The 26,299-nt window shown below is 37.7% G+C and overlaps 1 protein-coding gene across 1 annotated transcript in view; it reads right to left on the bottom strand.

Moving 5' to 3' along the window:
• Window positions 1-1,865: 1,865 nt before the first annotated feature.
• The window catches only part of COL25A1 (collagen type XXV alpha 1 chain), a 450,625-nt gene continuing 426,191 nt past the window's right edge, over window positions 1,866-26,299 (bottom strand). The window contains exons 24-33 of the mRNA XM_045880612.2: window positions 23,628-23,672; window positions 20,821-20,901; window positions 19,897-19,959; window positions 19,211-19,261; window positions 17,095-17,121; window positions 13,927-14,007; window positions 11,363-11,398; window positions 9,739-9,792; window positions 4,330-4,383; window positions 1,866-1,937 (exon numbers count right to left, since the gene is read on the bottom strand). Coding sequence (XP_045736568.1) covers window positions 1,866-1,937; window positions 4,330-4,383; window positions 9,739-9,792; window positions 11,363-11,398; window positions 13,927-14,007; window positions 17,095-17,121; window positions 19,211-19,261; window positions 19,897-19,959; window positions 20,821-20,901; window positions 23,628-23,672 — 564 coding nt within the window. The remainder of the gene's footprint in view (window positions 1,938-4,329; window positions 4,384-9,738; window positions 9,793-11,362; window positions 11,399-13,926; window positions 14,008-17,094; window positions 17,122-19,210; window positions 19,262-19,896; window positions 19,960-20,820; window positions 20,902-23,627; window positions 23,673-26,299) is intronic.

Raw genomic sequence — 26,299 nt, forward strand, 5'->3', positions numbered from 1 at the left:
GTGAGACAGGTGTGTTGGGTATTGATAATTTAGAATTCAATTCATTATTTGGTAAACCAACTGAAATTAATCACTCCCCAGAAAAGTGTTGTCATATGAATGTTGACTCTAACAGGCTACAGGAATCATTTTTCAGTAATATGTTAGCGGACCTCAAGCTTTATGGAAAATAGACACTTTTATACAAAGAACAATGAATCAGCATTATTATGAACCAACATAATTTTGTAACAGTTAGTGATTCCCTATGCAACACAAAACTATCTGCCCTTGTGTTCCTAGGAGCACATGAGGGCTCTTGCTAATTTTTATCTCCCATGTCAAAGAATGATATACATAAAGTGTTCCCATTTGAATCTAATTTTCCTAAATATAAAACTTCTAATCATGGAATCTAAAATATGGAAATATTTTTGTATGAGTGATTAACATTATTCTGAGGAATAAATTTATAGCTTTGTGTTTTCATAAGTTACAATACTGGTAATTTCTTCTTTGTTTGAAAGATCATTAAAATGAGTATCCCCATAATGGTGACATACTTCTGAGTGAATAAGATTTTAGACTCATACAACCCATTAAATAAACATAAAATAAATGTCTATAATCTTTAAAGCACCTCGACCTTGGGCCAAAAGCTTGCATGCACAATTATCTCAAATCAAAACATGCATATTTTATAGTTAGTATTTATAATTCAGAATAAAGGAATTTTTTTTTTTATGTTTCAGTTTGTCTGTGAAATGGGGACAATAACAGCACCAATCTCAGGGGGGGTTGTTACGAGGATTAAAAGACTTGGCGTATGTAAAGCTTTTGGGGAAACATATAGTAAGTGTTCAATAAATGTGATGATATTGATAATGATGATGATCTTGCTTTTACATAACTATGACAGGAGCTCTCTTACCAGTGGGAAGCTAGGTAATGTCTAAAGCCTAAGGAACACACAGCAGGCTTAATACCCCTCTTTCTTTGACAATTCTAATTTGACCTTGCTTTTCAACAGCAATCAAATTCATGGTTAGAGAGAATTTATAGGGTTTTGAAAACTGTTAAGTACAGCAGGACATAAATTAACCTGAGAAACACAATTGGTTTAAATTGGAAGTGGGAAGGTACAATTTCAGCCACTTTTACTTCTTTTGCTGTGTCCAGTGTAAACAATTACTATTCAAGGACCCAAGCAAAGGGGAGAGGAAAGGAGGAAATGATTTCAAAAATCCATTATCCAAATTTTGCTTTCAGACATAAAACCAATTTGCCTGATATTGGCTGCTATATACCCTGGGGCCGGTGGTCCCGAGATAGAACCTGAACACCAGCCTCATGAAATACACTAATATCTTCATTTAAAAATATCTCGAGCATCTGAAAGTGGCAAGTCCTAGTCCCTGATAAACTCACTGGGGTTTATCAGTCACAGTGCTTTCCCTCCATTTTCCGATAAAAAAATTAGGATACAGGACACGTCTACTAACTCTACTGGAATGCTGAGCATAAAAACGAGCTGCTGGCTTTACAGGGTTCGGTGAGCTCTGCCAGAAGACCCTTGCAGATTTGTGCTATTTAAGTTTACTTTGATGTAACAAATGCCTTTTTATTTCACCTTCAAGAATCCCTGGACATTACATCTTTCAATAAATTGGTGTCAGGTAAGCCTGCCAATTTTTTTCTTCTATGCTAGACTGTGCCCTTATTTCTAGCACTGTAGCCTTCTTCATTCCTCTGTGAAGACCTGGCTTTTTTAGATCAGGCACTGGTGTGTTTTTGGGGCACAGGATGGAGAAAAATTAGATATATGAAAGAATCGCATAGATTGAACAGCAAAGCACACGGCATGAGAAAAATCAAACAGGCACATGCTAGAATGGAGAGGTCACCTTTTCTCCCTTTTCTCCTACATCACCCTTCTCGCCTCGTGGACCAGGGAAGCCCTAGAGGATAAAAAGCAAACCAAAGAGATCTACTGATGTAACTGTGGCAAAATCACATTAAAAAAATGTAAGATTCCGTGCTCCTGAATGCAAATATGAAGAAAAATAGCACCCCCCAAGAATCTCAAAACTTAGATAGTTAAAATAGCTTAGGAGTAATAGTTGTCTAACATCTCAATTATCTATATGAAACACATTTCTTGCTTTTTCTCCTAAGATATATATAGTGGAAAGTATATCAGGATCCTAGTTTGACTCCTAGCAAGGACACTGACTTGTGTGGCCTTGGGCAAATCACTTACCTCACGGCATTTTATGCTTGCCCCAAACAGGTGCTTAATAAAAAGTTAACTATTATTACTTTTGCTATTATTATTCTTCACATAATAAGGCTGCTATGATATTCACATAATACAGTGATCATTTCAAGAGGCATTTACTTTTGACATTCTCTATTTTTTATAGAATTATGTTATTATAAAACATAGACACTTTATGCTAAGAGGAAAAAAATATTGCATAGCAGCTTTGAGAATAAACATAGTATACCATTCCCGAAGGGTGGCATATGAAAGATATTTCAATTTTATGCATATTTTTAAATAAGTGGTTCAACTGCTGATGTTCAGGGTGTCCCTAATTTGGGAAAGTATTTTGAAGTGCCATTATCAACTGTTGGTTATTAACTTTATACTAATTATGTGTTTTGCTTTTCTGTTTATCTCATGCAGACACTGGTGGTGTATTTTATATTGCAATCTACACACACAGCAATATATGCTGTATGCATAACTATGTGCACAGAAAAAAAAAGTATTTTTGCTGTTATTGATGATGGAGACCATCAGCATCTATTATAATAGGAAGATGTTCATTGTACATGTATTACTTACATCAAGACCAGGCTCTCCATCTTTCCCCTGCCAAAGAACCATAGTAGCTACGTTAGTGTTCCTAAGTTTCATGAATAGGTTATTGTTATTGTTTTATTTAAGGCTGCCTGGACATGCAACACTAGTATTAGAACAACTACTTCAGAAATATGAAAAAGAGTCTTTATTGATTGATTAGTAATACAAATTTCTTTCACCAAATCAAGTGAAGTGACCATTAATGCTGCAGTGAAGGGTCATAAAAATTTTTTTATTATAGATTAGTTTACATAGCCTGATATTTCGCTGAAGTTTAATGCTTGGCATCCAACTGATCAATCCAGGAATAAGTTGAAAGCACAAATACCAGTTAGTTGATTTAGAAACATACCAGCACTAATAAAATATGCAAATCAATACTGCTTCCACTTGGTAACTTAGTACTTGGCTCATAAATGAGAAAAGAATGTGAAAACTGTTTATTGTTAAGTATAGTTTTAACTTGGCTAGATGTGTACCTTGTCTATAAATTTTGAGGGTGTGTCACGATTTAAAAACTGTTTTTAAGTAAGCTTTGTCAATAAATAATTCCCAGATACAAAGGAGCCACCAGACTGTTGTGCTTGATAAATTTACCCCCGTGGTGCAGATTACTGGGGCCATGAGCCTATTGGGTCACACAATGGATCCATCCAAAGTTACTGGGAAGTTGCTTTAATTCTGACAATTAGATTTTGAAATCTATTTCAAAATCAGCATCTCTTTCAGCCAGCACTAATCCTGGCTTAAGTTTATTACTTTGGTTCACAAAAACTAAGGAATAAAGCATGTGGTAGGCACACAGGGGTTAAAAACCTTAATATACTATATGTTTCTATCGTAGCCCTACCCTGCCCTATCGAATTAGTTATAATTACCCCAAAGGGAATGTTCTGAAGCGTGCCCGCAGCCTCAATTTGAAGACTGTATAACAGAATTTTCAGAAGGCAGGCCACTATCAACATTCTACGTTCTAAAGAGGTCATTACAGTGCGTTAGGTCAGAAACGTCAAAGTCATTGTAAAAATCAATGTGAGAAATCACCTTTATTAGCAAGATGAGTTTTAGTAGGTAACCTATGAGAACAGATAAAGTCTGAAGAGAGTTGTCTTACATAAAACTTCCCCACCCACTTTTGGTAGCGACCTTCTGAGGAAGTGCCAATTATGGGCGTCTAGTCAGATGGTACAGAGAGGGTGGTTTCTGACAGTGGGAGTCCTGCTTTCAGGTTAGGTCTGTACCTTGTGGACAATCTCTGATCCTCTCAAGCTCATGATGTGTGTGTGTGTGTCTGTATGTGAGTGGGAGAATAGATGTGACTATGACCCATCGAGGACATGGTAACACTGGTGTTGTGGAGAACTAGTGGATGGTTCTTTGCTCCTCTAAGGTGATCAGTCTGTCCCCCCAGGGAAGGGTTAACCGTGCCAGTGTCAGGTCATCTATGCATGCTGAAGGTGGAGACAAGAGACAGAACTCACAGGCAGACCGTAGGGTCCTCTGGGTCCGGGTTCTCCCATAGCTCCTTTTTCACCCTAAAATGAAAGCCATAAAGTTCAAATCATATACAAATGCCTATATTCACACACTTTCCCTAATGGCCTGTATATAAAGCCTCCACGTGAGGTACCATTCTATCAAGATTCCAATGATGCAGGCTCTTCTGGGGTCTCTGTCAGTGATCAGGTAAAAGAAACCCACATTTAGGGGCACCTGGGTGGCTCAGTCAGTCAAGCGTCTGCCTTCGGCTCAGGTCATGATCCCAGGGTCCTGGGATCGAGTCCCACACGTCAGGCTCCCTGCTCAGCTGGGAGCCCGCTTCTCCCTCTCTCTCTGCAGCTCCCCCTGCTTGTGTTCTTTCTCTCTCTCTGTCAAATAAATGAATAAACTCTTTAAAAAAAAAGGGAAAAAAAGAAACCCACATTTGCATATTTTATCAAATTACCTCTGAAAGAAGGGCAGTAAGAGTGCTGCAGCCCAGTTGTGCAAATGACTTGCATATTCTGGAGTGCTGTACTTGGGTTTCTTTGGCATTCGTGTGAAACATTTATTTGTTACTATTTTAAGTTACTACATTTTTAAAATATAAGAATAAAATGTCTTTTTTTCCTATCAAATATCTCTTCTTTGGCAGCCTCTTCCTTGGCCGCCCTGGCCCTTTACCAAGGTATATTTTACTTTATAGCCTCCCACACAAGCAGACACGGGTGAGTTTTATTCTCTGTTGAGCTCCTCACTAGAATATGCACACTGGGGGCCAGGGCCTCTGGTTTGGCTCCCTCCTGCATCCTCACGGATCACAGTAGTGTCTGGTGCATCAGTAAATATTTGTTGAATTAATCAAGTCAAATCAGTACAATCCTGTACATGTTTTGTTTCCTTTCTGAAAAAGAGAGTTTAAAAACTTCTGTGCCTTCTTCTAAATGCCTGAGAAGGTAGGCATATATGACCTTCATCACTTGCTCTCCACGTGCCTATTTAAATAGAATCTTTTGCTCCAGCTATAACAATATATGTGATAATGATAATCTTGAGGGCTTATAAAGAATAACGTGAGATTGGAGGTCATCCCATGAATACAAAATAATAATAAAGAGATCTTCTGCATTTCAAGTAGTGTTTTCTTCTGCTGCCATCTCCAAAATTAAAGTGTTTGTCAGGATTTAGCATGCAAACTTCAGGAGTAATGGTGATATATACATATTTTTTTTTAGACAGAGAGAGAGAGAGAGCACAAGCAAGGGGAGCAGCTGAGGGAGAAGCAGCTCCCCACTGAGCAGAAAGCCTGACTTGGGGCTCGATCCCAGGACCCTGGGATCATGACCTGAGCCGAAGGCAGATGCTTAACTGACTGAGCCACCCAGGTGATTTATATGAGTGGCCAAAAAGAAAATGTTACCTTCTTCTATCACACCCTTAAAGTTTAAAGGTTAGCAAATCTTTTTCATGGTTAAAATGCAAACTTCCTCTAGTAGCTGCATTTGCTGATGCAAGTATTATGCTGTGTGTTTCTGTACTCCCGATTCCCGTGTGAGCAAATTTCAAGTCACTATTCACATTCTTCTTTCTAAACTTAGGGGTTGGTGGGACTAATGAACACTGTCACCTAGAGGCACATATCGTGTAGGGAGAGTACTGAAAATAAATATGATAAAAGCTTGTTGAACTTCTACTCATCATTACTTTATGTTTGTTACCGAGAGATCAGCAATCCCATTCAGGAAGGTGGCCAGACTTTGAAATGAAACAGATTTAAATCTGAATTCCAGTTTGGCACTTACTGACTCTGTGGTCTTAGCTACCTTTCTTAACCTTTCTATGCCTGAGTTTCATTGGCTGTTAGATAAGAATAATAATACATATTCTGCAAGAATTTTTCTGAAGATTAAATGTGATTGTAAAATATGAAATGATATGTCACCAAATAATATGTCCCCAAAATAGTAGCCATTGTCATTAATATACAGTTAGAGGTCTTGTTTTTAACAACAAGGGTTTGGCAACCCATTCAAATTAAATTTCTTTCAGTTTGATCTGGCCGTGTGATTTATGATGTTTTAAAGATTTTATTTGTTTATTTATTTATTTTAGAGAGAGAGAGAGTGCACAGAAGGAGAGGAAGAGGGAAAGAATCTCAAGCAGAATCCATGCTGAGCACAGAGCCTGACACGGGGCTCGATCTCACGACCCTGAGATTGTGACCTGAGCTGAAACCAAGAGTCAGACGCTTATCCAACTGAGCCAGCCAGGTGCCCCTATTTATGATTTCTTAAATGGTGGTGGTGGTGGTGTATATGTGTTCGTGTGCAGGGGAGTGGGCGGTGTAGTAGGAGGTGGGGGCTTTAAAAGGAAAGCTCACATAACCTGGAGTAGGTCTAGTTTGAAAACTCTCCACAGATTTTTTTGATATAACTATTCCCTTTTTCCTCCTCTGACAGAGTACTTTCAGCTTTATTGTGTTTTTAAAATGTATACACCATGGCTTGTTTGAATTAAGTTGTCAGTAAAGCATTTGTCTGTGGAACTGCTCTTATAGAATTGCTCATCCCAAATAATTATTTTTAGGTAATGTCAATTCCATTTCACTTGCCAGTGACAGCTTCAGAAATGGACACATGCCCCGATTCTGGCCAATGAGGTGCTGGGGCAAGTCTGAGGGGAGGCGATGGGGAAGGTTTGCTCGTGCTGCTAAGGAAGAGACACGGGAGAAGATGATGTGTGTTGGTTCTCTGCGGATGCCTCACCGGAGGGGAGGCTTGTAGGGACTGTGACCAGCTTGCATGATCAGAAGACCAAGCCAGCATGTGGAAAGGGCACAGAAGCAGAGCCGAGAGTCCCTCCTTTGAATATTTTGTTATATAAAACAACGAATTTCTCTATTGTCCTAGCCATTTTGAGTTGGGATTCTGTCACTTAGAGTCAAAAGCATCCTTGAAAATTTTTAATTTGAATATGAAATATCAAACGAAATAGGGATTTGAATTCTCCTGGATTAAATAATTCTTGAGGGGCGCCTGGGTGGCTCAGTTGGTTAAGCGACTGCCTTCGGCTCAGGTCATGATCCTGGAGTCCCTGGATGGAGTCCCGCATCGGGCTCCCTGCTCAGCAGGGAGTCTGCTTCTCCCTCTCCCACTCCCCCTGCTTGTGTTCCCTCTCTTGCTGTGTCTTTCTCTGTCAAATAAATAAATAAAAAATCTTTAAAAATAAATAAATAAATAAATAAATAAATAAATAAATAAATAAATAATTCTTGAAAAACTTCTGAACCTCTCAAATTTAACACCCTTCACAGAGTTCCAAAGCAGTTAAGGCCAGATGAAGAAATCAGCTCAAGGCAGGGAGACCATCAGGTCCTTGAAGGGCTCACGCTGTCACTCACGTATTTGACATTACTGAATGACACTGTAGAATGCCTGGTTTCTTTTAGGCCCATCTCATTTCTTTCAGGCTCTTTAATTTGCATGTCTACACTGAGGAATTCTTCTCCAATGGATTCCTGATTCCTCCCTCTTTAAAACTGGAAACTTTTCCAGGAGAGTCCAGATGGCCCCTCAGTCAATTAACTTGGAGAATCGCACTCCAGTTTAGCACTTTGGGTGAGGGGCACTTGGAGAGTACTGATACATGATCCAGTTAAGATAGTTAACGTGCTGAGTAAATACAAGTGTAACACTTTACACTGCACACCATTTGACTTGAACTATGTCTTCAAAAATTCTTAGCGACTTCATTTGCTCTCGCTGAGACCTGATACTCTTGTGACACTGTGGAGCTCGGAAGTAGCAGCTGATTTACCAAACGGTAAACCCTCTTGAGCCCCGAGGGCATCCTGCCAAAAGACTACTTGAGATTTGCTGCTCCATTTTTAGTACATGGGCTGGATTTCTTGACACTGCTTGAATGTGTCAGCAGCATGAGGCTCTTCGCTTTTAAATATTTTTATTTAAGATGATCTTCGTAAGTCGGTTTGATTTCAGAAATCAGACAATTGCAGAGTCAGATGATTTATTCCTTTAGGACTCACCTCTTTCTAGAAGCATTCTTGGATAAAGCCAGACTTCCTCATCATTGTACATACAGTCCGTGCTATTTGTATTCACTTTGGTCTCATTATCTGGCTATTTCTTGCCGATATTTTTTTCCCTCTGCAGTTAGACTGTAAACTCTGCTAGGTCAGAGAAAATAGCTGCTTCCTTTACAGTATTGAGTAAATATATACAGTGTAGTAGTAAAAGGTTATAGGATGACGAATGCCAATTATGATGGCGTTATTCAATTCACTGCAGCAAATTAGCAAAATAGACTACACAAATGGGAGGAGACTGCTTCCATTCCACACTAGGAGTACACTGTCGTTTTATAGATCATAAAATGTAATAAATATTTACTGAATGAAGGAACTCATTTTATAGAACACAGAATTATGGAATTGGGATGGATGCCAAAGAAATCACTCTGTGGCCCTCTATTTTTAAAGCAAATTACCCCAGACTGAAGAAACTCTATCTAGTTTTAAAAAGACTGCAGCTCGCACAATGAATCATCCCAACATTTAGAAGCCCTTACTCGTAGGACACTTTCTTTCCGGCCTATCCTGGATGGTGGGGAAATTGATGACACAATTCTGCTCAGACACAGAAAAAGCTTCCAAGTTTCCCAAAGTGAAGAAAAGAAAAAGTGGGAGAAAAACAGAAAGAGGGGAGAAAAGTTCCAGACAGATGACCAGCTGCTGAGGCTGCAATACATTTTTTGGTGTCAGATATTTATCTTCTGCTCTGAAAGTCTTTTTTTTGTTTTTGTTTTTGTTTTTTTTCTTCTCCCAAGGATATGGAAACAGGGCCTAGCAATAGGGAGGTTAGTGAAAGGTTTTTGTTCTATAGTGCACTGAAATTATTTCCTTATGGCTAAAGAAAGGCAGCCTATTCTTCTGCTAAAAAAATAAATAAATAAAGGAGCATGTGTAACTGTGTGGAGAAGAATACTTAGGTTTGGTAATTTCCTTTAAAAAATAAGTTATAACTTACTCTGAATGAATACAGTAGCTTTATATAAAAGATTGTCAACCAAATATGTAGTCCTGGATATTTTAGCCCCATGGACTTCAACTTTCTGGATTAAGGCCAAATGAAAATATCTTCCTTATGGGTTAAGAAGGAATGGTCTGAGCTATTTATTTTAGCTATATAGATGTATGCATGATTTTTGATTAAGGCAGCCACATTCTATTTTAATCAGTGGGAGAACTCTGATTAGGACTTAAGATGGCATATTTTCATTTAATATTTTAGATGGTCCTTTTTTCTTCTGGGGAATGAACAGTTCAACTAAAACAGAAAAGCCACACTGTGTTTTCTTTGGGTCACAGCTCAATAACCTCAGGAGCAACTTACTCTTTCTCCTTTGGGACCTGCGGGGCCATGGGGTCCCATAGGGCCATCTGTACCCTAAAAAAAAAGAGATAAAAATAAGATAATATGAGACATAGCCCAAGGGCCATAAGAAAAGCAGTTATAACTCATCCCGGACTTTTCCTGGGTGAATGATGCCTTGAACGCAAGTAAGATGACTCATCTGCTTTCAAAGAGCTCTATACTTGATTCTTTCAGGCCAGTGGTTTCCAAGAAACTCATGCAGAAAGGATGAGTTATGTAACTGCGTATTTCAACGAAAGGCACACACGAGAAGATGGAAGTTGGATTTAATTATATACCTCCTCCCTGACTTCACGGAACATCTTCAGGAGAGAAACGGAGTCGTTTTCCCCTCATACCACTTCCCCAAGTCCATTCTCCACCCACTGTCACCCCCACGCTCCTGGGCCACGAAGCTTTGTTTTCAGCTGGTTAAGAGGCTTGAACGGTCACACAAGTGGAAAAAAATATGAAATAACCGAGAACAATATTGAACTGCCCAAACCAAACTTCCTTCGGCTCTGCGGGGAGCAGCGGGGGGCTTAGAGGAAAGGAGTGATTCTCAGAGGCTCTGCTGCTGCTTATAAGACACAAACCCAGCAGCTGGCTGATTTAATGGTGTAATTGCCCCCTGGCCTCCTGGTGCAGGATTAGGATTTCTGTCTCAGACTGAATGGACATGGGAACACTAGGTCCAGTGAAAACAACGACTGCCTGAAGCAGGTTTTTAGAATTGAAGAGCTTGGAATTTCTTTTTGATTCTTAGACATGTAGCAAGGACTTCAAGTAATTTGCTCATTTTCAGGAAGACTGCGCTTATTTGCAAAGAATTTGTTCTAATATTTGCAAACATAGGAACTATTCCAGCATAGGTTTTTAACATAGTATTCCTATTATGTTCTAGTCTTCTTTTTTTCTCCTATCAGAGCTTTGTGATATGAAATCATTTAGGGCTTCAACCCATTCTGATGTTGGTGAATTCTCATCCTCTTATCTGATCTTTTTCTTACTGCCTGAACTCCCAAGTTCATCTTCAGAAGACTTCCAAATACTGATTATCTGTGGCTGATATTTAAGAGATGGAGCTGTTAAGAACCAAAGAGACAAAATGACAGAAGACAGACAGGTCTTTCGATGAACAGAGATCTGAAAGTTAGTGTCAAGGTAGAACTTACCTTTTTAATATGGACAGAAACATAAAAGGAAGAGCAAATTCAAATAAATTCACATTATTTTGATCCCTTCAGAGGAGCTTGCTCATGGAACTATAGGAAATGTCCATTAGCTCTGGAAAAATTTGTCTGGGATTCTAAGATAGTGAGGCTAATCAGACTGGTCATTCCTGCCACCTAGCAAGTTCTCCAGCCCGGAACTTGGGCTTCCGAAGGATGTCCTGCAGTTTAGGTTGTGAGTCAATCAGAGCTGCAGCCTCTGTTCTGCCCACCTTTCCCTTTTGTACCACATCTTTGTACACCTTCTCCTTTCACTCCAGTCTTATGTCCCCCTCATCACGTGATGGGAGTACATGGGGCAAAAGAGTCTGTCCCAAAGCACAAATTCATAGCCACAAAACATGTTGGAGCAAGATGAGGTACTGACTCACCCGGGATCCTGGCTTTCCGTCTAAGCCAGATGCTCCCTGTGTATTTGGTTGGTAGCAGGGTTGGTGGGTATGACACGAAGGACAAGAACAGAGATTAGTATGAGGTACTGATGAACAAATGTAACGCTTCAAACAACATCATACACAGTCACGGGGTTCTGGGATGAATATCACATCGCTACAAATTGTTAGTTTAAAAAAAGAAACAAAACACGTGACAATAAACACCCCACAGATGATGGCATTTTAATGACATTTCCATTCGACAAATTCTTGTTTAGAAATCAAGATAATGAGGTTTATAAAGTGGGCTTTAAAGTAGTTACTGGTAACATTCACAGACTGCTAATTTCCATATGATACACATTTTCTAAAAAGTGTACTGTTGACAATAAACTTCTTTAGGTTTTGAAAAAAACATAATGGCCGATATTTTAAGAAAGGGCTCATTATAATAATCAATCAAAGTTAGCATTTCAGAGGAGAAGAAAAAGGCTCTAGTTTTTCTTGTTAAAACAGCACTTATGAATAACAACTGCAGAATTTCACCATGCCAAAATGACTGTGGATTTTACATGAACAATTCTCATTGTTTTCTGGGTTTTCTTACTGTGTTCACATTAGTTACCACTAGAGGGACTTCTAGGAATAGGAAAAAGCAGGAAAAAAATATCACGAGTCGAAACAATAAATAACTGTCACAAACAAAATTGTTCCTCGATTCACTTCAAACAATCATTGCATCAAAGTCTGAAGGGGAGATGCTTTAAAAATATAATGTTATTCTCAGGCAATGCATGCCTTTTTTTTTTTTTTTTACCTTGAACTCCAAGCTATGCATAGTGTATGATTAAAATATGACATTTTCAATGCTTGTTTCAAGAATAAGCACAATTACTTCTTTGAATATGTCTTTTGTATCTCAAAACTCAAATACTGATTTATAGTCCTTTAAAAATATTGATTAAATCAAGGAGTATTTAAGAAAGACGATACACTAGCCCTATAAATTCTCTTGGCAAGGTTGAAGAACTATGTTCCCATTTTATGCTTCAGATATAGTTAATAATAAAAAATGGAAGAAAAAATCTATTCCAGCTGCAAACTCTACCAATAACGCTATATATATATACTAGGATGTTTTTGGTTTTTTATTTTACAATTTCTTCTGTATAGTTCTATTATGAGTCAGACTGTAATTGCAAAATGCATCTTTAGTTAGCAATGATTAAAATTTTTAAAAATCTGTGTGGTGCTTAATGCTAACATATGTAGAGCCTTGACTAAATATTGCATAGAAATTATCACTAGCTCTAACTATGAAATTAGGGCAAACTTTAATGAAATCAGATTCAGGGTTTAATAAAACAGAAACCCAAACTTCCTTTTGCCTTTTGATACTTTGTTCAGAGTCACCATTGTTATAACATTTAAAAACAAATAGGGAGATGGTAAAATTTTGTACTGATAGTATAACATTATATTTGTTTGGAATGTGAATTAATGACTCACATATATTATAGAGGTATTGTGCCTCTAGTCCATGGTCTAATTGGTGTGATTTAACCTATACTCTAATACACGGTTTATATCATTCACTCATAAACGAGTACATATTGAGCATCTACTATGTGCCTGATCTATGTAAGGCACTGGCTACTGAGTAGAATACTTTAGAACTTAAAGTACCAACATTTTTTAATATGTTAAAATATGTGTATAAACTATTTTCTACCAATTTTATGTCTTATTTTAATAACGTAATTTATAATGTTCTTTACTGACTTTTATCTGCATTCACTGAATAGTCAGCATGCTAAAACCTTGAAACTAAAACCTCATATTTAACAATCATTTTTAAAAATCTCTTTTTAGTTATAGGAAGAAGACCGGCATAAAGTGTATACAAGATGAAAATTCCCTTTTCACTAAAAATAAAAATCTCAAAAAATAAAAAACAAAAAAATCTCAAAAAAAATCTCGAAACTACTGCAAAATACTTCTTCCATCCTGTCCACTGTTGCCAAAAGAACCAGGTAAGAGGGCATTTTCAAAACAAACAACACAAAACATTGAGACCATGATAGGATTGATTAATGTAAGGAGCCACGGCACTGACCTCACGCCATCAGCAATGGCCAATTGCATACCTGCCACCCAACAGAGGGCTACAATTTTTGGTATCAAAAGAGAAAAAAAACTGAGGGAGGATTCTGAACTGCACTAAATTATTAAAACATTTGGGAGAAATTAGGACATAATCAGCACAATGCTTTTTTTTAAGGGCAGGGTGATGGGAGAAGAATCATCCGTGTTTGAAGAGGAAGGTTGGCATGTATGTAATTGAATGACAGAACACTTAGAGCATCGCTTGTCACGGGGTCTTCCTCTGACACAAGAGCAGGCATCAAACAAAACTGGGCTGAGCTCTGCTCTAATAGAATATGTTTTCCAGTCACAGAAATCTCACATGTAAGATAGTCACCGAGTAAACCAGAGTTGTTACTTAGGGTAGAAAGAAAAGTCTGAGATTTGCACTGAAATGGAAAGTTTTCTTTACTTACTGGAAGACCAAGGGGTCCTCTGTCACCCTTTTGACCTGGTTCACCCTTCAATCCTTTAACACCATTTAACCCTGGTTCACCCTAAATGCAAAAGCAAATGCCAATTTTGGTTGCTATCATGGGTGTTTCAACTGCGAAAGAAGAGAGCCAGTCTCTGAAATGGTTGCAGATTCCAGTTCTAGGTAACAGCAGAGTCAGGCTAGACTTGTCTTGCATCCATTCAAAATTCATTTCAGACATTTAAAAAAAATTAATAAACTGAAATTGACAAATAATATTCTAGGAAGCAAAACTCCTGAGCAAGTGTACTCTTTACAACTGAAATGCATATGACTGAGTTCTACAGTTTTCAGTTCTATATCAGAGAAACTGGTGTTATGCTACCTTGTTCTCACCAAGCAAATCAAAGACAGAGTGGAGGATGCTGAAGGAGGTTCAGTAGGAAAAACCCACTCTGCTGGAATGAAAAACTGGAATATGCAGGACAGTGTTATATACAGATATTTTAAGCCTTTAAGCATTTTGCCCTGGGGAATGAGCTAGAAATGTAGCAGCTGATGTTTGAAGTAGTGCCATTTAGTGAGTCCTCATTCACTGACATTGCCAAGTCAGATCCCTACATGGATTAATCCACAGAATAGACAACAAATAGCTAACCCCAGAAGAGAATATGAAGACCACAGTGCTTAAATGTAATTTTACTAACTGTATTTCTATCCAATGTTAAAATAAAGAAGGATGGAATTTAACCTCAGGTGACATTACAAAAGTCAAGGTAAGTGAGAAATTCTCTTGACTCTGATATTTAAAAACCTAAGAATACAGTACAACTATTTTCTATCAGAAGCAACATGTTAGGGGTAAGAGTTCTGACCTGTCCACTTTTCAACTTTTAAGTAAAGGCATTAATTTCATCACAAAAGTCTGGAAAGATTCGTGAAAGGAAGATGCAGTCTCGAATGCCCTATAGAGTCTCGCTGGGTAGGAGTGGGAGCGGGGAGAGAGTGTGCTTCTGTGGCAGGAGGAATTACTAACCTCGGCAGTATTTTCCCCATTTGTCTGACTGAGGGAAGTCAGTGTGATGTTTGTTAAACACAGAGTCCAGGGCCCCACTTAGCGTTGAACTTCCAAAGGGGTCACAACGTAATGAACACATTGGCATGACCTGGTGGGTTCTGGGGATTCTGAAGGCAGGATGTTTGCTGTGCTGCCACTATAGGAAGTCCAAATGTGCTGTGGTGGGTGAAGTGTGATCCTGGGAATGTCCCAGAGCTAAAGTCAATGTGAGGTTAAGGCCAAGGCTCAAGAGTCAGCTTTAGTTAACTGGTCTCAACTTGAGATTGATGGCTTTGCCTGTATGTGGACTTTCCACTAGAGGTCTTGTGATGATGAATAGGCAGGGCTGCCTTGCTAGGTCATGAAATTCTGTGGTGAGGAATCATACATTGACACAAGTGGGCATTAACTGAGAAGGTGAATTTATAAACAATCAAATGTAGTGGCAGAAAGACCAAATTCTAACTCTGGACCTAAGTTCCAGTCCCAGATCAGTCATTTAATTAGCAGTGTAACTCAGGGCAAATGATCTAAATTTCATGGGCCTATAGTTTATCATCTGTAAAATCAAGGAATGAGCACAGGTAACCTATAAGGTCTTTTCAACTTTATAATTTTCTGAAGTCTATGATTTAAGTGGTGCCTTGAAATCCAAGGAGAAGCCTAGAGTAGGAACTACTGATTTAGTCCAGAGTGGGGAAAAGAGACCCAGAGAGGTTTAGATAACTACCAAGACCACAAAGCTGATAGATGGGCTCTCTCTTCTGACCCCCAGAAAACAATGCCCTTACCCCAAACTATAATCCATACTTCTGAGACATTGTCACACACTGCTCTTACCAGAAGATAGGGTGTTCTATGAAGAGGCATGAACTCTTCCCATTCTTGAGTGAGTCACCTGCCTGACCCCAAAAATGAAACTTAGTTTTCTGGGGTCAGACCAATACTTCTACACTCCTAAAGTTGGGTGGGCCAGGGGAAGCCTAAGCTTTCTCATTTCTAGCTCTTGCATTTATGTGTTCTCCTACCCCTCACCATTTAAACGCACCAACTCTCTCCTGAGGAGCTTTCAAGAGTGCTTGAAGCTTCTCTCATGCATTTTTCCCCTTGAATTCTTAAATTCAGAACAAAGCATAAAATCACAAGATGCTAACAACTGACATTTATTGGGTGTTTATCGACAACTGCACCAGATATTTTGCTTAAGTATCTTATAAATATACCTCATTAAATTATCACAACACTAGGAGGTAAGTTGCCTAGTTGAGTAAGCAAAGGATCAGAGCAGGTAAATAGTCTGCCCAAGGTGACACAGCCTATCAGTGTCAAAGCTGAGATTAGAACATAGGTACTCATTACATACGCTCTCTAGAAGAAGGAACCTTTCTTTCAGGGCTCATTTTAATCTTCCAAAATGTCCTCTTGGTCTACACAAAAGCAGAGAACAGGTGCAAACCATCTTTACAACATAAACTGCACTAATTCTGACAAGGAGGGGTATTCTCTATTGTTTTCTTGTTAATCCAGAGTATAAAATACATGTAAGTGATGTAATCTTCTCTTCACTAGAGCACACCTGATCCACCCCACCCCATTCTAGACCAGTGATCTCTGGGGGAGCACAAAATTAAGATGTTGGATAGTCAAAGCATTTAGATGCAGTACTGTTATATGACAAACAAGGAGTACCAGTAACATCTGAATCTGCAACTAACGATACATAATAAGAAAGAGCATCTGGACTAGTCTGAGAATCTCATCAGATTCACTTCTAAATTGTTGATTTTGAGTATATTATGATTAGTAACTTAAGAAACTTACATAGTGTCATGGAAAAAGGCAAAATGAGGAATAATTCATCTCCAGGTGATAACACTTAAATTTGTTGTAAGTCATTCTGTGTTGTGAGATTTAAACATCTGGATACTTAAAGGCTTGTCTACGGCCATACCACCCTGAACGCGCCCGATCTCGTCTGGATACTTAAAGGCTTAAAGATTATCAACATTACTTGACAGATAAATAAGACAGGACAGACATGCTTCCGTCATGCTTCTCCATGATTAACAAAGAAACAGAAATCAAATAATCAAGGGATTTTTTTTGGATTACCTTTGGTCCAGGAAGTCCATGGGGTCCCTGAAAATGAAAAACACAGATTTTAATTAAGAATTGATTCACTATTTCCTAGCAGAAGTGATTATTGTATAGCATAACCAAAGAGATGTATAACAAGAATCCTCCTGTTTGAGCTATAGCTAGGAGCAAGCCAGTGGATGCTATCACCTAGTGAAAGTTCCTTCTAGCTCTCGGATTGTTCTGTAATTGGAAATTCACTAACAGCAATTCTTTCTGCTCAATACCTGTGAGAGGGAGGGAGAAATCTGCCAGGGTTATGTGGAAGAAAAAAATTTTTTTAAAATACTGTGACTATACTACCCCTATTTCTCAAATCCACATTTTTATAAAATCTAGGTGGAAAATGTGAAACATGTTATGAGTTTATATGGAATAGAGGTAGGTCTTAAAATACAGAAATTTGCCAAAGAAAAGTTCCAAACTTTAAGTATGGATGAAGAGGAGACCTTTTACATTATTGAGTCCTCCAACCCAAGAGGAATCTAAAGGAAGAAGGAAATGAGGAGATGACAGTCAAGTTTGGAGCCCTGTTGCAATTTAATTAATTTAATTAATTTAATTTAAGACTAAGGAAAGTATTTTAATACAGGAGCACTATGCATTATTAGTTAGAATGCATTTGTTCTTACAAAGATGAATTCTTCAAGGCTCTTGTAATAGTTGTTTACCAGTGGAAAGAAGTTATAATGCATACATGAATCAGGGTTTTTCCCCTGTATTTTGTGGAAAATCTAACTATAGATAGAGACTAATTTCCAACCTAGATTAGCTTAAGATTATTATGGGTTGTTTTAAACTTTTCAAGTGATTTAAATGAACTCTTTGGAGAGAGGAGTATTTAAATACCCAACAGCGAAATCATACAACAGTACGAAAAAGTTTTTTACCAAACAATATACAGATAGTTGTTACATATGTCTGTATTGGAATAATATTTTCCCTTTAGGTAAGTGGCAGATAAGCATTTTCAGGAAATGGCTGTTACTTTATCAAGTAGTCTTATTTCAGTAATGGTGTAACATCCCTTTAAAGTGATTGATTTTATATGAACAGGATATAGCATTTTAAAATTTAATTTTCTAACTTAAAGTGGAGGGAGTATTAAAAAAAGCCCAAAGTATGCCATTTATTTAATTCTTAATGAATTGTTTAGTTTCAAGAAAATAAGTTTAATTATAACTTTTTTGTGGTATGAAATAGAAATGGCAGTTAGTAAGAAATAGATGATTGGGTCTACGGCTATGCTTTGTGGCTTAGATCATTTCAGTGACACTCTTTCGTAGAGCACAACAGGAGGAAAGAGTGACCCATGGTTTATTTAATCGGTATGATTGAAGACATGGGGTTTATTGAGACACCTTAGAGATGAATGTGACCTTAGAGGCTGCCTACCTTGTCTGAGTCCTGCCCCAGTCAAAGGCATTTGAAGCACTCGGCCTTCTACGTTCTAGCTTTAACACTGGTGCCATTGGGTGGACATTTTAAGAATGACACCAGTTTAATGGCTGCCTTCGGCACCTGACATGGGTTCTATGAGAGCATGGCCATTGACTCTATTGGTCACTGAGCTATACTCGTAGTAAACACTGGATCCACCAGAGTACCATAAGGATGAGAAGAAAAAGAAGCAACAAGACATGTCATCTGTGGAAGTGAGCTTCAATTTTTACCATATTATTTTATAAGTGTTCCTATCAAACATCTCATTAAAGGATTTCAACCAAAGTTGGTTAGACACATTCATTAATGGCTACAATTATTAATTTTGTTATGCTACTAATGGCCTAAACGGTGGTTGGTTAAGATGATTTTTTGATGTACATACTGTAGGTTGGAGTAAAGCTTGTTAAATCTACCTTCAAGTCTCCTATCACAAAACTACTCTATCTCTTTTCAAGAGATGCGTTTGGGGGACTGAAAGACAGCACTATAATAAAGTCAGTATATCTCAAAGCACCTTGTATTTTCTGTCCATTCCAGAGAGTAGCACAAAATACAAACTGGCTGTTTTGAGGGATGGTGTTCTTGTTGTTTTCTAGTAGCATGCTTGTAAATAAATGATTACATTTTGTAGAGAAGAAAGGCTTACCATGGGGCCTGGTGGGCCATGGGGGCCTGGTGGGCCTGGTGGGCCTATGATCTGTATGTCCAAAACATAAACAAGGATTTGGTTACTTGATTTAGATAAGGCAGTTTGGCTTGAATCTTATGCTGGCGTTCTGCTAAGGCCATTAATAGCTGCAGTGGAAGAATACTAGAAGAAGTGATGCATTTGATTCTTTACCTTTAGAAATTCCTTCATGAGAATTAAAAAAAAAAAACCACTTAAAAAAATACAGTTGTTTTACAAAAACCAGAATAAATTTAAAGTACATTAAAAGAGAAGAGAGCAACTGATTACCAAGAAATGCTATAATGCCACAACCACTATTAAACTCTCAAATTATTTCTCCGAGTAGCAACAGGGCTCTGGAGAAAAAAAAAAAGTATGTTCTGTATTCACAAAGCTCTACCCAAAAGCATTATGGGAAAACCATTGATTTTCTCCTTATGATTAAAGAGTCCCCTAAAAAACTGCTTTTAACTCAGACCTCTGAGACAATTTGTCTCTCATTGTACAAGGCCGACAGACATATTCTCTACAGTTTGACAAACTAAGAGGTTCACGGTCTTTCTACTGTTGATAAGCCATCTGGCACAGGTCGAACTGGGTAAATAAAAGGTCTGTTTCAGAGTTCTTTAGGAACCATGGGAGTTCAGCTGCCATGGACTTACAGAAGGACCCTGAGGACCTGGCAATCCGGAGTCTCCTTTTTCTCCTTTCATTCCATTGGCACCCTACAAATAACCAGTAAGAGTTGAGATGGTAAAGTTGTTCCCAAAGTGTAAGACCCATCATTCTTTTGAAATTTTTATAACATTATACACATGATATATAAAAGAAGGATTTATCCCCTTGCATTTTAATCTCAAACAGCAAGCTTCTCCAAATCTCTAGGATTGTGGGTGATATGTGAAATAAAATATAAAGTAAATTAAAACTAGGGTAGGCTTGATTGGTTAAACTTATACATTGTTAAATATATCAGATTATAAATGTTCTATTTCTTATGATGGTGCTCACTTTAAATAGCAAAGTTCAGTCTTTTAACTTAGTTTTCATTGACATTTATTTATACACTTCCTTGCTTTAAAATAGATCTAGGGCAGTGCAGTTTTCTACATTTTTTTCTATTTTTCCTTCCAAATTCTCAGTAGAAATTATGGGGTAAAACCATAAAAACACCATTCCATTCACACAAAGAGAACACTTTTCAAGAGTAACTTGTTTTTAAATTGTTTTATATTTTTTAGTTTGTTAATTTTTTTATTATAGTTTATTTAAAAATGACCAGCTACCACCATTCTATGCATACCAAATTAAAGTGATCAACTATATTCATTTTACTATCTTCTGATGAAAATAATTCCGGAAAACATGAAGGTTTATTTTATAACTCATTTGGTTAGATGCTTTAAAACTTGTTTTAGTGGCCCAGTTGGAGTCATTTACCAACAATACCTCAAATATTTAAAAATAAAAATATTACATTTTTATGTAATATTAACCACTAGATGAGACTGCAGCTAATCATATAACTCTTTTTTGATTATTTAATTTATCTTAATATGAACACAACCTAAAAAGTATAAACATACCGGTAATCCAGGAAGTCCAATTCCTCCTTTTTCACCTGGCATACCTGGGTCCCCCACGTCTCCCTTTGAGCCTTTAAGTCCCTACAAATGATATGGTTTGCATGTAAGAATCATACTGACCCTTGATAATAACATTCTAGGGAAAACAGAATTCCAGATCAATTTTGTCAGTGGGTGGTCCCATGCTGAGATGATTCTGATTTTTACTATTAGGTAGAGTTATTTCTTATAGCAACCTTCCACATTGAATCAATACTATTTCCTCATGTAATGAGAGGGGTTAAGTTCTACTACGTAGGTCATTTAAGTATGAAAATCATGAATTTAGGTGTTAACATAGTTTCTCCTGATTCTATATTTTTACCTGGAAGCTAATTCGATACCACTGGTCCTGAAAACAATTTAAGGGATTAAATTCTCAGCAGGACAATATACATTTTGAACCAGGACTAACGTTATAGTAACAAAGGTTCCAATAAATTTCTCCCATCTCTATCCATACTTCCCTACCCCTCTTAAAAGCAGGCAGAAGTTCCAGTCACCATCAGTTTCAATGGTTCAATATAGAGAAAGGTAAATAATGTCGGCACCAATCATTAGGTGCCTAGTCATTAGGCACCAGTGCTCAATTAAGTTTAGAAACACTTCAACTTTTCCACAGTGTTATTTTATTCTCACGACATCCCTGTGAGGTGATCCATGAGGTTATTTTAATTCGTTTACAGTGAGAAAACAGATGTATTTTTTGAGTGCTAGCAAATCTGAATTTTGTAATAATAAGAATACTGAAGTTAATTTATATTGTTAAGCATTTTCATCCAAGGGTCTTCACTATCCTATGACCAGATGGCCCATTCTTGAGCAGGGATGATCATAGTTTTGATAGTCAGGGGCCCCTGGCTGCACAAACCTGTTCATCTTTTCCATACTACAAACTACTTAAGGACAGGAACACGTCTTTTCTTTACTTTTACCTATAGCACTTAGTTCAGAATCACTCGCTAGGTGGGTGGCTGGGTAGGTATCTGAATGGGCAGATGGATCCTACTGGTTAATCAGCTCCTGGTTGGTTTTAGGAAGCTAGTGATGGAGAGCAGCAGGGTAGCCAACCTCTGCTATTAGACTTAATAGCAGAAGAAGACCTTGTGAAGCTTATAGAAAAAAAAAATCCAGCTATTGTATATGTAGGGACCATGTAGTATGTTACTCTGCATGTCAGATTAATTATTTTTAATGACTAACATTGGGAAAGGAATACAACTAGCTTTTCTTTGTATTCTCTTTGAGAGAGAGAGAGAGAAAGAGAGAGAGAGCATGAGTGGGAGAGGTACTGGGGGAGGGAGAGAGAATCCCAAGCAGACTCCCAAGCTGAGTGTAGAGCCCAATGCAGGGCTCTATCTTAGGACCCTTAGATTATGACCTGAGCTGAAACCAAGAGTTGGACATTTAACCAACTGTGCCACCCAGGTGCCCTAATACAACCAGATTTTTAAATTCTAATGTGATTTCTGATTAATAATAGCAAATCATCTAAAGTCTCTTAATTTTTAAATTATCACATTTATTTAATGTGACATTATAGGATTTCAACATTCAACTCTGATACTAAAATAACTCTTAAACTTAATTTCTTTTTTTTAATTTTATTATGTTATGTTAATCACCATACAGTACATCATCAGTCTTAATTTCTTATCTAATACTGTCTCCTGGGGAGCATATTTTGCCAACTATATGAAGAATCTTTTTGATTTCTTATGATCTTTTTTTTTAAGACTTTATTTATTTATTTAACAGAGAGAGACACAGTGAGAGAAGGAACACAAGCAGGGGGAGTGGGAGAGGGAGAAGCAGGCTTCCCGCTGAGCAGGGAGCCCGATGCGGGGCTCGATCCAGGACCCTGGGATCATGACCCGAGCTGAAGGCAGACGCTTAACGACTGAGCCACCCAGGCGCCCCTGATCTTCTTGATTTTAGCCATTTCTTGGGTAAATAATGGAAGCCCATAAAACATCAAATATCTTGAAGCTAACCATTGTGATTTGACTCTGAATTCCCCATAGTGTCCACATTCTCCTAGTCAGATTCTTTTTGGGCAGAGGTAAACCACAACTTCTAGGCCAAATCCAGCCCAGGGATTATTTTTGCACAGCCTGAATCTTTGAAAAAAATTTTAAGGGGTGTTCAGATAAAAAACAAACGTGACAAAAACCCTATGTGACCTGCAAAGCCTAAAACATTTACTATCTGGTCCTTTATAGAAAAAGTTGGCCAACCTCTGTTTTAAGGGAAACCTTTGGAGATACTGCCATATTCTGTGAAGGTACAAATACCCAACTTGTTTCTGTTTTTTTCCAATGATCTTGAAATTTAGGTGTAATCTTTATTTGGGAAAAAATATTGTCAAAATAACGTATGTAAGCAATATCTAATTTTGTGGAAACTTTGATTGAGTGATTTTAATCTTGAATGATTTGTATTCACTGGCAAAAATTAGCCTATTCTTACTAAATTGGTAATGATCTTATAAGTCTAATAAAAATTTACTGAAGTGTCACTGGTAGATTGATAAGGAGTATTAAGACAAAACTAAAATGTCATTATTGCTTATATGTTTCTGCAAAGAAAACTAATGTCTAATTTAAAACCAATTGCTTTTTAGAGTTAATGTAATCTCTACAACAGATGGTGAAAAAAGAGAGAGGATATCATATATCAACACTCATGTCTTTTTGGCTCCAAATCTATAATAAAAGTGGTGATCAATTATGATGCTTTAAATGATAGTATATATCTTTGAAAATTACCTGCTCTCCATCAACTCCTGGGATTCCTGGAGATCCTGGTTCTCCCTGTTAATATAAAAAGTGATGGCTTGCCTCCATTTATCATTGGTAAATAAAAGTCATGTTAGCTGGTGACAGTACAATTTGACTTTCAGCAAATGCATCATAACCCAGGAACAGTTCGTTACATCATACACATATCAAAACTAAGTGAAATAACATTTTCTTGAAGATTATATATAACAATACTTATAAGTAGCTAAGATCCAATGTTTTTATTTTTTGCCCCAAGTGAGATGTAGGCTAAAGGAAAAAATGGTGAAAGAAAAACTGATAGAGATTATTTGGTAGCTGACCATATTCTATAAAAACAACCTATATGCCTTAGTTAATTTTTTTCTCCTTAAAAAATCTGTATGATTTCTCTTCATTTTCCAACTTGAGAAAAAAGCAAAAACATGACAGTTGACCTAAGAACAGAATGCAAAGCCCCATAAGTTTACAATATTTTAACTGATACCATTTGAACAATGGATAGAGGTTCATGATTGTGAATGTGTATTTCCAGATAGAATCAATCATAATATCTTTTAAAAAAAACTTTTATTGTTATGTTAATCACCATACATTACATCATTAGTTTTTGATGTAGTGTTCCATGATTCATTGTTTGTGCATAACACCCAGTGCTCCATGCAGAACGTGCCCTCTTTAATATCCATCACCAGGCTGACCCATTCCCCCACCCCCCTCCCCTCTAGAACCCTCAGTTTGTTTTTAAAAGTCCATCGTCTCTCATGGTTCGTCTCCCCCTCCAATTTCCCCCCCTTCATTCTTCCCCTCCTGCTATCTTCTTTTTTTTTTTTTCCTTAACATATATTGCATTATTTGTTTCAGAGGTACAGATCTATGATTCAACAGTCTTGCACAATTCACAGCGCTCACCATAGCAATACCCTCCCCAATGTCTATCACCCAGCCACCCCATCCCTCCCACCCCACCCCCCACTCCAGCAACCCTCAGTTTGTTTCCTGAGATTAAGAACTCCTCATATTAGTGAGGTCATATGATACATGTCTTTCTCTGATAGAATCAATCAGATAATATCTTAATCCACATAAAATTACTTTTGGATCGATTCAATTACCTATACTATGCTAGGTATGAATTAAAGTTTACTATTCATATGATTTATTAGAAATCTCGACAAACCCAAAGTCTATCTATTTATTTTTTCTTAACTGAAGATGTCCCATTAAAAACAAATGTAAACAATGAGCTAGATATTTATTCAAACAACAAATGCCCAGTCACTTTTCATTTGGAAAGGTGCTGAACAAACAAATTCTTTGAAAGGTAAAATATTATTTTAGATCAATGCATCACTTTTGTAGATCTCATTATATTGAAATTGTTAGATCATTTCCCCAGTAAAAACTGTAAGAGCTATCAGCCACAGCAGGAAATTTGAGCTTTCCAATGTTTAAAGAAAGCCTGACAAACAAATGCAAAAAAAAAAAAACCAAACAACAACAAAAAAACCACAAATGAAAAAAAGGAAAAAAAGGAAAAGTCTTTCCTTACTCCTGATTTCCGGTTCTTTGTGGTAGCAGCAAAGTTTATTTTGCCACAAGCAAGTCTGCTGAGGTTGGATGCACCTGGCTAAGACCTCATTTCACTCAGTCTGAATACTTGTCAGCACTCTGGGTCCAATAATGATTGTTTTGCTAAGCTTTTACCTTCAAAATGTGACCCGTGAGTGTTTAAAAGAAAACGTAACTCATGACTTATGAATTTATCTTTCACTCATCAAATGTAGTTTAGAGAGTTACTTGATGTGTAAGAAGTCAACTGATCCTGGTTTGATAAAGGAAAGAGAAACACTGATGGAATAGTTCCCATTCAGTCTGAGGTTGTAAGTCCCTGGTGCAAATGGGTTCTATATTTGACTCGGGCTGCATTTGCTGATTCTTAGCCATAGGCACATCGCCCCTCAATTATCCCAACCTTCCCAAGGAGAGATCATGGAAAGCTTGAAAGACTGTATCAGTCAGTCCAAGAGCTCAATTATGAGATCATTGTGCCTTGTGTGGGGTGGGGCAGAGTGGTCGCATAGTAGGAAGGCTGGCAGGGGTGCGAGGTAAGGGAGTCTGACTGATCCCCTCCCACAACCCACTTGTCATGACATTCATTTGGCCAGCGTCCTCCTATCTCAGTTTCAGCCCAAAAGTCATCCTTGATTCCCAGGACTGAGAGTAGCCTTCCCATATGCACATCCATAGCATGTATTCTTCATCAAAGAAGTGCCTTTACTTGCCTATCAAAAGGGTAATCTTTTTGTCTCTTTAGGACAAGGGAGGGGTACCCTTTGGAATTCTGTAGATCCTTTGGGCTTTAAAGAAGGGTAAAGTCCTAGTAGCTCTTGAGGTGTGTTTAGCACTGAGGCCAATTTTGGTTCTGGAGACTTACTCAAGTGAGGAGAAGAACAAGGAACTTAGATCCTAGTTGACTCTACACAGATGAAAAAGGAATCTGCAGATTTCCTTCTTGGTTGTCTAATCCAGCTCACCAAGATATTAGAGAGTAGGGATCCAGGCTGACATGCTTACCAGGAACAAATAACTGGAGCATTTTTGTGTTACATTTCTTAGGGACCAGAATGTGATAGAGAAATAGAAAGTTAAAAAACCCC

This window comes from Mirounga angustirostris, unplaced genomic scaffold (genome assembly GCF_029215605.1).
Source record: "Mirounga angustirostris isolate CCGP_5_RB_7025 unplaced genomic scaffold, mMirAng1.0.hap1 SCAF_2, whole genome shotgun sequence".
NCBI classification, from domain to species: Eukaryota; Metazoa; Chordata; class Mammalia; order Carnivora; family Phocidae; genus Mirounga; species Mirounga angustirostris.